This window comes from Aotus nancymaae, unplaced genomic scaffold, assembly GCF_030222135.1.
Source record: "Aotus nancymaae isolate 86718 unplaced genomic scaffold, 86718_ANA_hifiasm-v0.15.2.pri h1tg000021l, whole genome shotgun sequence".
Taxonomy (NCBI): domain Eukaryota; kingdom Metazoa; phylum Chordata; class Mammalia; order Primates; family Aotidae; genus Aotus; species Aotus nancymaae.
The window spans coordinates 29,045,879-29,062,551 of NW_026988433.1; the positions used below are offsets into that span (position 1 = coordinate 29,045,879).

Consider the following 16,673-nt stretch of genomic DNA (forward strand, 5'->3'; position numbering starts at 1 on the left):
TGGAGGACCAGAAGACCGGGACTAGGAGCGCTCCGCTGACGTCAGCTTTTGTCCCCAGTATTTTCGGAGGTTGGTGGACGCGTGGGCTATAGGGTGCTGTGTATATGGGGTGATGACGCTTATCAGCATTATCTAGTCCTTTCCACCCCTAAATTTGCCCCGATTAAAGACTGTGTTGCATTATCAGGTAAAGAGATGTGTGGGAAATACTTTGGAAGTGGAAAACCTGGGCATGGAGGCCACTGTGCCATCTTGGGCCTCAGTTTCCGTAACCGTGAAATGAGGGTGAATGTAAAGCTGCTATGTAAAATGTAAAGCTCTACATAAACCGTTCTCTGCATTACTTTGGATATGTAAGAATACTAACGTTTGACGTCTACAAGACTAGGTCCCATTCAAGCTTCACCTCCCATAACCTTACAGACTAACCCCTCTTTTTCGTCTCAGTGGTTCATAACCTTACAGACTAACCCCACTTTTATGTCTCAGTGGTTCTTACAGCTGACTTTTGTTTCATTAGTTCTCAATTTTCTGTCACTGGTGTTTGTACTTTATTAAGTAACTCTTAATGGAAATAGGCTTTTGGGTTTTTCTAATTTGCAGGACGATGAAAAGCATGGCTGCTGTGTTTGTTAGCATTCCTGAGTTTATGCATGCAGTAACAGGTAACTCCAAACCTTCAATGGTTTACAGACACAGAAGTTTATTTCTTGCTCACGTGACCTGTGAGCCGGAAGATTGGCTGTGGCTCTGTGCTCAATGTGTTTTCTTCATTCTAGGATGTAGGAAAAGGCTCTCATGAGTAAATACAGAAAGATTAATTTGTAGTATATCAATTGTCTAAAGTTTAAATGAAACTTTTAAAACAGTACAGAATTTTTATGAATATCCTGACCATTAGTAGATACTACTCAGAACCTGGCACATGGTAAATATTGAATGAATATTTGTTGAATGAATGAAAAAAAGCCCATCCTCTATGATTTTGCTAATGGCTCAGGACCATCATCTAGAAAAGTCTTAAAGCAGGTGGCTTACCTCAGTTATTTCAGGGAGAGAATTCTGGTGAATGAAAGTGTGTGTGAAGAGCTGCAAACTTTTCTCAGGATGTCTGCACTCGGGAAATTACCTTGGGCAGCAAGGGCTTCCCTCACTGTGGGTTGCTGTGCTTCTGGGTCCTGCCAGCTCCATTCATAACCTCAAGAGACCAGGGTCCTCTGCTCAGTCTTGCATGACAAAAGAAAGTTTATGGGAGGAAGCCAGGCATAGTGGCTCATGCCTGTAACCCCAGCACTTTGGGAGGCCAAGGTAGGTGGATCACCTGAGGTCAGGAGTTTGAGACCCACGTGGCCAATGTGTCGAAACCCCATCTCTGCCACCTGTAGTCCCAGCACTAGGAAGGCTGAGGTGGGAGAATCGCTTGAACCCAAGAGGCAGCAGAGATTGCATCACTGCACTCCAGTCTGGGTGACAGAATGAGACTATGTCTCCAAAAAAAAAAAAAAAAAAAAGCTTATGTGAGGAGTTGGTGATTGAGCAGGACATGAACCTGAAAATGGTGAAGCAATTGCAGCAAACTGGCTTCTATCCTGTCAGTATTTCTCTCTTAACATCCTGCATCTGAGTCTGGAAGACACACTTCTTCTGCTCTAAGCCTGGCCCACCAGAGCTTGGGGAAGCTGGGAAATGTGTTACTCTCCTATCTTTTCCATATGTGCCTCTACTTCAGAGAGACTTTATGTGATAGGACAAATGATAGGACAACTGCAAAAGACAAGTCAAGTCACTTCAGCTTGTTTCCCTTTGTCTTCTTTCTAATGCCTCCTCTCCCTTTCAGGAACCTGGTGAGCTTACTTCCCTATTAGCTAATGTTATGCCAGTCCATTATGTCTTACTGTCAACAAGGTTTGCTACTGGGTAGGGTTTGTCCAGCAGTAGATTTTCATCCACAAGTGGGTGCCAATGTCCTTACTGCATATGAGGGCCTTCAAGACCAGTAGCTCACAGCTACGAGAATTGGTGCTAAAGACAGTAGTTATGTTCAGAATAATAATGATAATGATGGTGGTAGTCATTATAGCAGCTAGCATTTATAGACCATTTAATATGTGCCATGGACTGCTCTATGTACTTTGTACATATTAATTCATTTAATCCTTACGAATTAAATATGAGTCAAGGTTGTATCTTAGTCTGTTTGGGCTGTTGTAACAAAATACCAAAAACTGGGTGGCTTATAGACAACCCACATTTATTTCTCAGAGTCCTGGAGGCTGGGAGGCTCAAGATTTGGGTGCCTGCAGATTCAGTGTTTGGTAAAGACACACTTCCTGGTTGATAGATGGTACCTTCTAGCTGTGTCTTCATGTGGTGGAAGGGAAGAGGCAGCTCTCTGGGCCTCTTTTATAGGACACTAATTACATTCATGAGAGCTGTGTCCTCCTCATCTAACCGCCTCCCAAAGGCCTCCTAATAACATCATGTTGGTGATTAGGTTTCAACATAGGAATTGGTGAGGGGGGCGTTGCATAAACATTCAGTGCATTAGATATAGTTCAAGTCCAAAAGTTGTCTGCTGGAGAATACCAGCTTGCTCTGGGGAAGTCAATCTTTTGTTTTATTCACACCTTCAACTGACTGGATGAGGCCCACTCACATTTTGGAGGGCAGTCAGCTTTACTCGAAGTCTACCTATATAAATGTTAAATCTCATCCAAAAACACCCTCACAGAAACATCCAGAATGTTTGACCACACATCTGAGCATAACTGTCCAGCCTATTGGACTTCTAAAATTAATAGGTAGCTACTATTATCTACATTTTACAGGCAAAGAAACTGACATATAGAGAGGTTCAGTGACTTGAGCAAGGTCACACAGCAATTAAGTGGCAGAGTTAAGATTGTTATTGTCAGGGCGGTGTGACACCAGATTCCACCCTTTCAGGGCTCTTTGAGAGTCTCAGCAGTGTGAGGAGGCAGAAGGACTTCAGGTAGAAGGATATTCAAAGTCTAAAGAGTCATCTACCATTGATAGCACTAAGTGCCAAATAAAACAAGAAAGCTTTCAAATCAGTGACCTCAGCTTCCATCTTAAGAACTAGAGAATGAAGAGTAACTTAAACCAATATAAGCAAAATAAAAGAAATGATACTCAGTTTAAAACAATAAACTAGAAAACAAAAGCAAGAAAAATCAGTGCCACCAAACCTTGTATGTTGAGAAGATCAATAAAATTGATAAACTTCTAGTCAGGCTTAACAGAAAAAAGAGAGGAGACACAAATTAATAATATGAAAATGAAAGAAGTTACATATGTACAGATTCTATGTATATTAAAAGGATAATAGGAATATTTTGAACAATTATATTTGTATAACTTCAACAACTTTGATGAAGTGGATGAATTCCCTAAGATACAAACTATCAAAGTTCACTCAAGAATAGATAACCTACATAACCCTATATTTACTAAATAAATTTAACTTTGTTATGGTTTGGATGGCCACCTTTTCCAAATCTCATGTTGAATTGTAATACCCAATGTTGGAGGTGGGGGCTAGTGGGAAGTGTTTGAATCATGGGGGCAGATTTTTTGTGAATGGCTTAGCAACAACCATTGGTGATGAGAGAGTTCTCACTCTGAGTTCATACTAGATCTAGTTGTTTAAAAGTGTGTGGCAAGGCAGGTGCAGTGGCTCATGCCTGTAATCCCAGCACTTTGGGAGGCCAAGGTGGGTGGATGCCAAGGTGGGTGGGTCACGAGTTTAGGAGTTCGAGACCAGTCTGGCCAACATGGCAAAACCCCATTTCTACTAAAAATACAAAATTAGCCAGAGATAGTGATGTGTGCCTGTAATCTGGCTACTCAGGAAGCTGAGGCAGGAGAATTGCTTGAACTGAGGAGGTGGAGGTTGCAGTGAGATTGTACCACCGCACTCCAGCCTGGGCAACAGAGCAAGACTATCTCAAAAAAAAAAAAAAAAGTGTATGTCACCTCCCGGCTCTCTCTTGCTTCCACTCTCGCCTTGTGACGTGCTGCTCCCCCTTCACCTTCTTCTGTGGTTAGAAGCTTCCTGAGGCCCTCACCAGGAGCAGATTCTGGCACCATGCTTCCTGTAAAGCCTGCAGAACTATGAACCAAGCAAACCTCTTTTCTTTATAAATTACCCTGCCTTAGATATTTGTAGCAATGCAATGGACTAACACAAATTTGTAGTTAAAAACCTTCTTACAACAAAAACTCCAGGCCCTGCTGAGTTCACCAATTAATTCTACCAGACAATTAAGGAAGAAATAAAACCGATCCTATCAAGATCTTTCAGAATATTGAAGAAAAATATTTTCCAATCCATTCTATAAGGGCAACATTATCTCATTACTAAAAGTATAAAAATATTGGAAGAAAAGAAGCTACAGATTAATGCTATCATGAACATAATTCTGAACAAAATTTATCAAATTGAATCCAACTGTATACATATAATCCAGTAATATATAAAAGACAAAATTGACCAATAGAGTTTATCTGAGTAATACAAAATTGGTTTAACATTTGAAAATCAGTCTGTACAATTCATGACATTAACATTTTTTTAAAGTGTGATTATATCTACAGATGCGGTTTAAGCATTTGACAAAATCCAACATTCGTTTGTAATAAAAACTTTCAGCAATCTAGGAACAGAATTGGGAACTTTCAAATGACATCTGTTTAAAAAATGCCTTACTGTCTTTATTCATTGCTTAGGTGCTGGTTTATGTAGAAAATCCTATGGAACCTACAAAAAACCTAGTACAACTAATAAGTAAGCTTCGCAAGGTTGCAAGATAAAATACCAAGGAAGATCAATTGCAGTTTATGTACTAACAACAAACAATTAGAAAAATACTATTCACAATAGGATAAAAATATAAATATTTAAGGATAGAGCCGACAAAAGATATGCAAGACCTAGCTGGGCGCGGTGGCTCATGCCTGTAATCCCAGCACTTTGGGAGGCCGAGGCGGGTGGATCAGGAGGTCAGGAGATCAAGACCATCCTGGCTAACACAGTGAAACCCCATCTATACTTAAAAAAAAAAAAAAAAAATTGCCAGGTATGGTGGCATGTGCCTGTAGTCCCAGCTACAATGGAGGCTGAGGCAGGAGAATCGCTTGAACTCAGGAAGCAGAGGTTGCAGTGAGCTGAGATCGAGCCATTGCACTCCAGCCAGGGTGACAAGTGAGACTCCATCTCAAAAAAAAAAAAAGATATGTAAGACCTGTATAAAAAGTATAAAGCATTGCTGACAGAAATTGGGTAAGAAGTAAATAAGTACACGGATATATTGTATTCATGGATCAGAAGACTAATATTGTGATGATGTCTGAAGATTCAATATAATGCTAACCAAAATCTAGGTAAGCATTTTTGGGTAGAAATTGACAAAATTCTAAAATTTATATGGAAATGAAAAGATGTAGAATAGCCAAAGTTGGGAGAGCTAATACTGCCTGACTTAAGAATTATTCTAAGGCTACAGTAATCAAGACAGTGTCGTTCGGGTACAGTGACTCATGCCTGTAACCCCAGGATTTTGTGAGGGCAAGGCTGGCGGATCACCCACGGGCCAGGAGTTTGAGACCAGCCTCGGCAACATGGTGAAACCCTGACTACTAAAAAATACAAAAATTAGCCAGACATGGTGGCACATGCCTGTAGTCCCACCTACTCAGGAGGCTGGGATGAGAGAATCACTTGAACCCGGGAGGTGGAGGTTGCAGTGAGCCGAGATCATGCCATTACATTCCAGCCTGGGCAACAGAATGAGACCCTGTCTCAAATAAATAAATAAATAAATGGAGAGATAGATAAAATATATGTATATATAAAACAAAATTGACCAAGTAGAATTTATCTGAGTAATACAAAATTGGTTTAACATTTGAAAATCAGTCTGCATAATTCATGGCTAGTATTGACATCAAGAGAGAGAAATATGTCAGTGCAACAGAATAGAGTCCAGAAATAGATGCATACATACATGGACAAGTGATGAAGTGATTTTCAACTAAGCTTCAAAGGCAGTTCAGATATCTATATGCAAAAACAAAACAAATCAAGTTGTACCCATGATGCAAGGCAGGCAAGCTCTTAGCGCAGGAGCGTTCTTGGCTTCCCCCAGGAAATAAATAATTCAAGAGTGAAGCTGGTGGTAGAAGAAAACAGCTTTATTGAGGCAGCAGTGTTTTACAGCTCCAAGACTGTTTCTGCAGAGCAAGGATCTCTTGTAGGCAGTGTACTCAGAGTAGCAGTTCAGAGGCAGTTCTGCAGTCGTATTTATACCCACTTCTAATTATATGCAAATAAAGGCTGATTATGCAGAAATTTCTAGAAAAAGGGAGGTAACTTTTTGGTGGTTGGGTCATTACCATGGAAAGAAGTGGTAGCGTCTTGGGTGTTGCCATGGCAATGCTAAATTGACATGGTACACTAGGTGGTGTGTTTTATGGAGAAGTGCTTCCACCTCTTCCCTGTTTTAGCTAGTCCTCAGTCTGGTCCTGTGCCAAGCTCCACCTTGGGAGTCAAGTCCTGCCTCCTGCCTCACCTATATCTCACACCATATAAAAAACCAAAATGGATCATTTTAAATGTAAAACCCAAAGCTGTAAAACTTCTAGAAGTAAATATAGAAGATAATATTTATGACCCTGGGTTATATACAAAAGGGAAAATTAACAAATTGTACTTTATTAAAATTAAAAACTTCTCTCCAAAAGCTATTAATGAAAAGCAATAAAGTGGGAGAAAATATTTCCAAATCATATCTGATAAAGGATTTGTGTCTAGAACATAGAACACTCAAAACACATAAGAAAACAACTCAATTTTAAAAATGGGCAAAAAGTTTGAACAGATACATGAAAGAAAGTACAAGCACAAGAAAATATGGTCATTTGTCATTTAACAACAGGGATATATTCTGAGAAATGTCACTAGGTGATTTTGTCGTTGTGAAAACATTATAGAGTGTACTTACACAAAGCTAGATGGTACAGCCTACTGTATACCTGGGTTATATTGTATGGCCTGTTGTTCCTAGGCTACAAATCTGTTTAGCATGTTACCGTAGTGAATACTGTAGGCAATTGTAACTCAATGGTAAGTAGGTATCTAAACATAGAAAAGGTACAGTAAAAATACAGTATTAGGCCAGGGATGGTGGCTCACGCCTATAATCTCAGCACTTTGGGAGGCTAAAGCATGTGGATCTCCTGAGTTCAGGAGTTCGAGACCACCCTGGGCAACATGGCGAAACCCCATCTCTACTAAAATACAAAGAAAAGTTAGCCAGGTGCGGTGGCAGGTGCCTGTAGTCCCCACCTCTTTGGGAGGCTGAGGCAGGAGAATCGCTTGAACCTGGCAAGTGGAAGTTTCAGTGAGCCAAGATTGAGCCACTGCACTCCAGCCTGAGTGACACAGCAAGACTCTGTCTCAAAACAACAACAAAAAAACCAAGCAGTATTAAAGATAGAAAAATGTAGCAGGCACTTACCATGAGTGGAGCTTGCAGGACTGGAAGTTGCTCTAGGTGTCAGTGAGTGCTGAGTGAATGTGAAGGGCTAGGACATTACTGTACAGTACTGTAGACTTTCCCAACACTGTATACCTAGGCTACACTAAGTTTATTAAAAAGTATTTTTCTTCAATAATAGATTAACCTTAGCTTTCTGTAATTTTACAGACTTTTTAATTTTTTAATCTTTTTGACTTTTTTGTAATGACACTTAGCTTAAAACACAAACATTATACAGCTGTAAAAAATTTATTATATCTTTATTTTATAAGCCTTTTTTCTGTTTTTTATTTTCTTACTTTTAAAAACTTTGTTAAAAACTAAGACACAAACACATTAGCCTAGGCCCGCACAGGGTCAGGATCATCAACATCACTGTCTTCCACCTCCACATCCTGTCCCACTGGAAGGTCTTCAAGGGCAGTAACCCACAAGGAGTCATCATCTCCCGTGATAACAATGCTTTCTGGAGTACCTTCTGAAGGATCTGGCCAAGGCTGTTTCAGAGCTAACTTTTTTTAAAAAAATGAATAAAAGGAGTACACTCTAAAATAACCACAAAAGTACAGTAAATATACTATTAACAAAATTGATTATCAAGTATTATGTAGTGTACATAATTGTATGTGGTATATTTTTAGATGACTGGCAGCACAGTAAGTGTATTCACACCAGTGGCACCACCAACACCTAATGTTTGACAGTTATGATGTCATTAGGCGATAGGATTTTTTCAGCTTCATTGTAATTTTATGGGGCTACTGGGTTATGTATGTGGTCCATTGACTGAAATGTTGTTATGCAGCACATGACTGTATAAGCACATAAATGTCTGCGATCCATTTAAAATTTTTAATATGGTGTGGGGTATGTGTCCATGGTTTTGTATGTTTTTGTTTTTTTTTCCTCATGAAAATATCTGAGTCATTAGTCCTGAGGAAATGTAAATTAAAACCAAAATGAGAAACCATTACCCACATATTAGAACAGCTAAAATAAAAAAGACTGATCAGAGCAAATGTTGGCAAGGATGTGAAAGAACTGGATGGGGATGTCTTGTATGTCTCATACACTGCTGATGGGAATGTAAAATTGTACAGCTCGGCCAGGTGTGGTGGCTCACACCTGTAATCCCAGCACTTTCAGAGGCCAAGGTGGGTGGATCACATGAGGTCAGGAGTTCCTGGCCAACGTGGTGAAACCCCATCTCTACTAAAAAAAATACAAAAATTAAGAAAATAAAATATAAAAATTAGCCAGGCGTGGTGGCACCAGCCTTTAATTCCAGCTATTCGAGAGGCTGAGGCAGGAGAATCGCTTGAACTTGGGAGGCAGAGGTTGCAGTGAGCCAAGATCACGCCACTGCACTTCATCCTGGGCGACAGAGTGAGATTCCATCTCAGGAAAAAAAAAAAAAAAGCTGCATGTGGTGGCTCACACCTATAATCCCAACACTTTGGGAGGCTGAAGTGGGTGGATCACCTGAGGTCAGGAGTTCGAGACCAGCCTGGCCAACATGGTGAAATCCTGTCTCTACTAAAAATACAAAAAAAAAAAATTAGCTGGGTGTGGGGTGTGCACCTGTAATCTCAGCTATTCAGAAGGCTGAGGTAGGAGAATCACTGGAATCCAGGAGGCAGAGGCTGCAGTGAGCCGAGATTGTGCCACTTCACTCCAGTCTGGGCAACAGACTGAGACTCTATCTCAAAAAAATAAAATAAAAAATGAAAATATAATAAAATTGTATAGCTACTTTGGAGATTCATTTGGCAATTTCTTAAAAAGTTAAATATATACTATCCATATGCTCTAGTAATTCTTCTCCTAGATATGTACTTAATAAAAATGGAATCATATGTTCTCAGAAAGACTTCTATACCAGTCTTTCTCTTATACTTTACTGTTCATAGTAGCTTTATATCTATCAGTCAGTGTCAACCTAAAATAACCCAAAGGGTCAGAATCTAACTTAAAGAGGGTTTATTCAAGCACAAAGAGTGAGAATGCACCATCCAGAATGACTGACTCCAAAGGAATAGAGTCAGTGTTCTGAAGTAAGAAACTTAAGATTTCATTCATACAGGCAGAGACAGCAGTTTTTAGCAGGATTGCAATACTTTTCACACAAGATTTGCACAAAGAGCAATTTGGTTGGTTATACGCAGTGTTTCTTTCTGGGAAAGGTGCATTTAACATTTTTTACAAAGGGTGTAACGCTCGGGTTTTCTGTTATCTAGTCTCGGCAAAGCAGGACAATAAAGGGCAAATTATAACAAGGGTCATTAAGGCAGGAGGTTTTTGTCACTGGCGTCATTTATTTTTTTCTAGTCATATAGAACAAGAAAAATAAGAAAGTGAGTTAATGTATAATCTGAGAACAGAAGTTGTAATCATACGTGACTCAGATTTGTCACATCTCTCTCAAGGCTTAAGTGGTTTTTTTTTGGTTCCAACATCTTTTAAATTTTATTTATTTTCACACCGATAACTAGCAACAACCAGAATGTTCAATAAGTGAATAGATAAACCAATTATAGTTTAAACCCACCTAGCAATAAAAAGGAGTGAAATACTGAGACATGCAACAATGTGGATGAATCTCAAAAGAACTGTGCTGCATGAAATAAGCAACACAAAAAACAGTACATACTGTATAATTAATTCTATTTATGTAACAGTCCAGAAAATGCAAACTCATTTATAGTGACAGAAAGCAGATCTGTGATTACCCAGGGAAATGAGGCTGTGGAGGAGGGAGGGAGTAGAAAGAAGCACTAAGAAACTTGAGGGTCATGGGTATGTTCATTATCTTGATTGTGGTAATGGTCTCACGTATGTCAAATATCATATTGTATACTTTAAATATGTGCAGTTTATTGTATGTCAAATATACCTCCATAAAACTCTTTAAAAATATGAGTATCATGGGCCGGGTATGGTGGCTCATGCCTGTAATCCTAGCACTTTGGGAGGCTGAGGCTGGCAGACTGCCTGAGTTCAGGAGTTCGTTACCAGCCTGGGCAACAAGATGAAACCCTGTCTCTACTAAAATACAAAAAATTAACCGGGCGTGGCAGCGTGCGCCTGTAGTCCCAGCTACTCGGGAGGCTGAGGCAGGAGAATTGCTTGAACCTGGGAGGTGGAGGTTGCCATGAGCCGAGATTGTGCCACTGCACTCCAGCCTGGGCGACAAGAGCGAGACGCCGTCTCAAATAAATAAGTATTATAAGTATTGTGATTTGTCATACATACAAATTTAATCCTTCAGAATTCAGCCTTGCACTTTTTTTTTTTTTTTTTTGAGATAGAGTCTTGCCTTGTTGCCCAGGCTAGAGTGCAGTGGCACTATCTCAGCTCACTGAAACCTCTGCCTCTTGGGTTCAAGAGATTCCGCTGCCTGAGCCTCCAGAGTAGCTAGGATTACAGGCGCCTGCCACCACGCCCAGCTAATTTTTGTATTTTGTATATATATATATATATATATATATATATTTTAGTAGAGATGGGGGTCTTGCCATCTTGCCATGTTTGCCAGGTGGTCCCGAACTTCTGGCCTCAAGTGATCCACCTGCCTCGGCCTCCCAAAGTGCTGGGATTACAGGCGTGAGCCATCGCGCCCGGCCCTTGCACTAACCTTTTACTTAAAAATCAATCTATGATGGCCGGGCGCGGTGGCTCAAGCCTGTAATCCCAACACTTAGGGAGGCTGAGGCGGGTGGATCACGAGGTCAAGAGATCGAGACCATCCTGGTCAACATGATGAAACCCCATCTCTACTAAAAATACAAAAAATTAGCTGGGCACGGTGGTGCGTGCCTGTAATCCCAGCTACTCAGGAGGCTGAGGTTGCGGTGAGCCGAGATCGCGCCATTGCACTCCAGCCCGGGTAACGAGAGCGAAACTCCGTCTCAAAAAAAAAAAAAAAAAAAACCAATCCATGATCATAACAATCTAAAAATGCCTGGATTAAATTATGTCGGTTTCAAATTTCCCCTTTCCCAGTAGCACCAGGTCATGAGGACACAGCTGTGTGGATGTGGCTCTATTTCGAGTATCCAAAGACGCCAGATACAGGGACAATGAGTGCCTTTAACTTCACTCACTGGAGGGTGACCTCCCTTAAAAGCACGCAAATGCTCAAAATGTGACTCCACCCCTCCTATAAAAGTGGTAAAGGCGTGCCATTTCCTTTGTGTGCACGAAAGAACAAACGATGTAATAATAGTACACGGCCTGGCCTTAGACTCCACATCTGCCAGGAAAATTTAACTATAGGGAGAGTGATGGAGGCGCTGGAAGGCTGGGCCTGAGAAAGTGTGAAAATTGTTTAAAAAAAGAGTCACTGGCTTTCTCCCAGCGTCCCACTTCCGTCGGGGTCACGTGCCTGCGCCGGAAGCGCTCCCGCTTTCCTGTCCGCTGCGGCCCCGGGTCCCTGTACTTTGGGTCCGGGCCGCTCGCCGTCTGCTCCGTCCACTCCGTCAGCCCTCAGACTCGCTGCCCAGCACTCCTGCAGTTCCCGGTAAAGTTTCTTCTAGGACGTGTGCATAGGGGCAGAGGGGAGTGAAGTCCACAGTTCCAATTTTAGTGTATGTGCTGTAGAAGCGAGTACATGTCCACAGTTCCTTTTCTCTTAGAGGTAGAAGGGGCGCGGGGAAACCACCTGGCGTCGCTCTTCCGATTGCTGAGCAAGAGCTCCCTTTAATGCCGCAGGCCGGCGCCCTTCACTGGTAAACGATTGGGGCTGGGCCTCGGCCTGGAAGAGGCGTTCGTCCTCAGTGCCCTCAGGTCGTAAATGAGGACACCGAGGCTCGGGGTTGGGCGAGAACCCAGGTGTGACCGCGCACCTCCCGCACCCCCTCCGCCGTCTATCTCGGGTCCAGCGCTCGCTGGAGCGCCTCAGCCCCGACTCGGTGTAGTCGTGAGCTGAAACCTTTGACACCACCCCTTCCCTCCCCGTCCAGCCCACCGACCATGCCCGCGGGCGTGCCCATGTCCACCTACGTGAAAATGCTCGCAGCCAGCCTCCTGGCCATGTGCGCGGGGGCAGAAGTGGTGCACAGGTACTACCGACCAGACCTGGTGAGTGCGGGAGGACTCATATTTTATTTGTGAGCCAAATAAACCTCTTTTCTTGGTAAATTACCCAGGCTTAGGCATTCCTTTATAGCAATGCAAGTGCTCCTGGACCACTCCATTCTCCTCGTGGCAGCAAAAGTGATCTTGAACGAAATTAGGATCACATTTGCCCTGGGCCCAAAACATTTGGATGACATCCCATTGCATCGAGGGCAATGCATGGCCTGTGAGGTCTGACACAGTCTGGCCGCTGCCTACCTGTGGCCCATCTGCTACCGTTTTACCACTTCTTCCTCCTGTTAACATTCACGCCTGCTTCCTTGCTGTTTCTCAAACTCATTAAACCTGTCCCCATTTCGGGGCCATTCTTTTTCTTATCCTTGGCATGCTCCCACCGCCCCCGACAATTTGGCTTGGTTTCCTTCTTCAAAACTTCAAGTCTTAGCTCAAGTCTCTCCTTTAGCAATGAAGGTCCCTAGGCTAGCTCCCAAAGAATTCCTCTTCTGCGATTTGTTTCATCCTTTGTTTCCATAGAGCACTTGTCTGCAGTTTGCAGTTGTTTTGTTTATTTATTTGTTCTTTGTTAGTTTGCTTCCGTAGAATGTAAGCTCCAGACTGTCTGGTTCACTCTTGTATCTTAACTGCTTGGAATGTAGCAGACACTCAGTACTAATACTTGTTGAATGAAGGATAAGTGAATATAGGCATTCAAACGAGGGAGAAATTTAAATTGATTTTAATAAGCATTCATTGAATTAGGAACTGGAATTAAAGGTTCTTTTCAGGAATTATAGTCATGAGGAGGTGGAGATGAGAGTATGGTGCAAATAATTAGAAGAATGCTGTTATGTCATAGGCGTGAATAGTGGGTTGGAGCACAGTGTTGGGAGCAGTCATTTCTGTTTGGACTCTGCCTGGATAGGTAACACAGAAAATCAACCATTTGGGTTTCTTTTTTAAGAAATTTTTACTGAAAAATAATTTTAAAATAATTAGAGACTCATGAACTAGTAAAGTGAGAACTCACTCATCACCACAGGGAGGACACCAAGCCATTCATGAGGGATTCGTCCCCATGACCCAAATACCTCCCACCAGGCTTTACTCATTCATTTTTAAAAAATTAGGTCTCATTCTCTTGCCCAGGTTGGAGTGCAATGGTGCAATCAGAGCTCCCTGCAGCCTCACATTTCTGGGCTCAATCAATCCTCCTGTCTCAGCCTCCTAAGTAGCTGGGATGACAAATGTGCACCATCACACCTGGCTAATTTTAAAATTTTTCGTAGAGACAAGGTCTCAAAATGTTGCTCAGGCTGGTCTCCAACTCCTGGCTTCAAGCAGTCCTCCTCCCACCTTGGCCTCCAAAAGTGCTGGGATTACAGGTGTGAGCCACTTTGCCTGGCTCCATTCGTATTTGCACTTATGTTTTATTTTTATTTTTTGAGACAGTGTCTCACTTTGTCGCCCAGGCTGGAGTGCAATGGTGTGATCTCGGCTCACTGCAACCTCTGTCTTCCAGGTTCAAGCAAATCTCATGCTGAATAGTCGGGATTTCGGCACACACTACCATGCGTGGCTAATTTTTTCTATTTTTTAGTAGAGATGGGGTTTCACTGTGTTGGACTGGCTGGTCTTGAGCTCCTGGCCTCAAGTGATCTGCCATCTCTGCCTCCCAAAGTACTGGGGTTACAGGTGTGCCTGGCCCTTTTGTATTTTTAATATCAGTTATCATTACAATTTTGAGAAACAGTTTCAGAAAAGTGAAGGTGATTTCTCAAGGTCACATTGCTTAATGAGACATTGATTTAAGGATCTGAAGCCCAAGTTTTCTGTTTGGTATGTCTCTTTTTTGCTCCTGTTCATAAAATAATTCAGTATCCTTGTAAAACACTCAATTTGAATTTAAGTATGTAGAGTAAAAAGTGAAAATCCCCTCTTATAACCCCCTTTCTCCCATCTGCTCCCCACATGTAATTACTATTTCTTGTTTGGTGTATGTCCTTAGCTACCTCTCACTGTTGTTGAATGCCCACTGATATCGTTTGGGTATTTGACCCCTCCAAATTGCATGCCGAAATGTGATCCCCAGTGTTGGAAGTAGGGCCTGGTGGGAGGTATTTGGGTCATGGGGACGAATCCCTCATGAATGGCTTGGTGCCCTCCCTGTGGTGATGAGTTAGTTCTCACTTTACTAGTTCATGAGAGCTGATTGTTTAAAAGAGCCTGACCTCTCTCTCTCACTCCCTCTCTTGCCATGTGTCACGCCTGCTCCTACTTTGCCTTCTGTCATGAGTTAAAGCTTTCTGAGGCCTCACCAAAAGCTGGACTGATGCTGGTGCCATGCTTGTACAGTCGGCAGAACCATGAGCCAAATACACCTCTTTCTTTATAAATTACCCAGCCTCAGGTATTCCTTTATAGCAATGCAACATGGACTAATGCACCTGTGCATGCATGTGCACACACATGCAGTTTGTGGAGTGTCTTTCCTTCATGTGAATAGGAGTTCATGTACACATTTCTCTGCAGCTTCCCTGTTCTGGTTAACATCTACATAATAGACATTTGTGTATATTAAATCTTCCTTTTAACTATTGCATAGTATTTCATAATATAGCTATGACATATATCATTTGATCAATCCCTTATTGACAGGTAGTATGTAGTTTTTGTACAGACAATGCTGCAAGAGCTCTTTCTTACCACTTCGGAGTGCTTCTCTTTTAAAAAGGGTTCTATTGAGCATCAAGGATACCTAGTGGACACAAAGTGACAAGAACCTTTCACAGAAATGCAGTTTAGTCTATAGCTTGTGCAGGAATAGACATCAGTCAGGCCTTGCAAAAGAAGGAATGCCTGTGATTTGACCTTGGGAAGTTGACGTTTGATTCACCCATTTCATTATAATTGGGAGCGTGCAAGGGTTGTTACAGCAGCAGCTACCTGTACCTTGGGAGGAGACAGAATGAAGCCACAGTCTTTAGAAGGGCCATACTGAAGAGTCTCAGGCCACCTCAGTTTGATTGGGTGGTGACATTGGCAATAGGATATATAGGAACTTGAAGGCCCAGGTGGCTGGCTGTGTATAGGAAGCAGTGTGCTTTATTAACGTTTATATGTTTTTTACCTGTCTTTTGGTATTGCTCCAGCAATTACTGTCACTATTGTCAACTACTTTGTTTTTTGTAACAAAGCTGGATCATAAGTCTTTCAGTCTGAGAGCTGGAAGCTCTGGGCAGAGTCAGGAGCAGAGGAGACCATGATGACTGCCTAGACTTGTGCTCAGTGCTGTCTTGGGGAGAACTGCCACAGGTGCTTTGTTTAGTTGTCCATCTCAGCTCATTGGAATAGCAAAGGAGATGACTCTGTTCTAGTTCAAGTTGAAGGCTAGGAGTCATCCTTAATTCCTCTCTCATACTGTACATATCAGCAAATCCCACTTGATTAACCTGAAAAGTACATCCAGATGTGCCTGCTTCTCCCCACCTCTGTTGTTACTACCCAATTCAATCCACTGTCAATCAGCTTTCACCTGTTATTATAATAGCTTTCTGACCTGTCTTCTGCCTTCCACTCTTGCTCTCCTGTGGTCTATTCTCAACAAAGCCACCATTGTCATCTTTGTCCACTTGAGTGAGGCCATGCCACTTTTCTCAGAACTCTCTAGTGTCTTCCCATTTCAGAGTAGAAAACACTGGAGACTTTATCTCCCCACTCCCTTTTTTTTCTGCCCTTGTCTCTTCTTAACCTCTCCTTGAATACGTTGTACCAGCTATACTGACAGCCTTGCTTCTCCTTGAACGTGAAGGCACACTCCCGCCTTAAGTCCTCTGTACTTGTGGTTCCATCTGCCTGAAATGCTCCTAGGTAACTGCATGGCTGGCTCCCTCATCTTCCTTCATGTCTTTTTCTGAAGTCATCTTCTGAACACCAGTAAGCACACAGAAAGATGCTCAGCATCATTAGCCACTAGAGAAAGGCAAATCAAAACCACAGTGAGACACCACATCATATCCACTACAATGGTTATAGTAAAAC

At 42.1% G+C, this 16,673-nt stretch overlaps 1 protein-coding gene across 4 annotated transcripts in view; it reads left to right on the forward strand.

The window, feature by feature from the left end:
- The window catches only part of LOC105728700 (ubiquinol-cytochrome c reductase complex assembly factor 6), a 25,950-nt gene continuing 9,277 nt past the window's right edge, over positions 1–16,673 (forward strand). Inside the window, exons 1-2 of one of the 4 annotated variants that reach the window (XM_012469215.3) lie at positions 1–69; positions 12,521–12,638. In XM_012469215.3, coding sequence (XP_012324638.1) covers positions 12,531–12,638 — 108 coding nt within the window. In that variant the 5' untranslated portion in view covers positions 1–69; positions 12,521–12,530. Of the gene's footprint in view, positions 70–11,903; positions 12,390–12,520; positions 12,639–16,673 lie in introns of those variants that run through there. The other 3 variants (XM_012469213.3, XM_012469214.3, XM_012469212.3) reach the window with 3 other exon arrangements.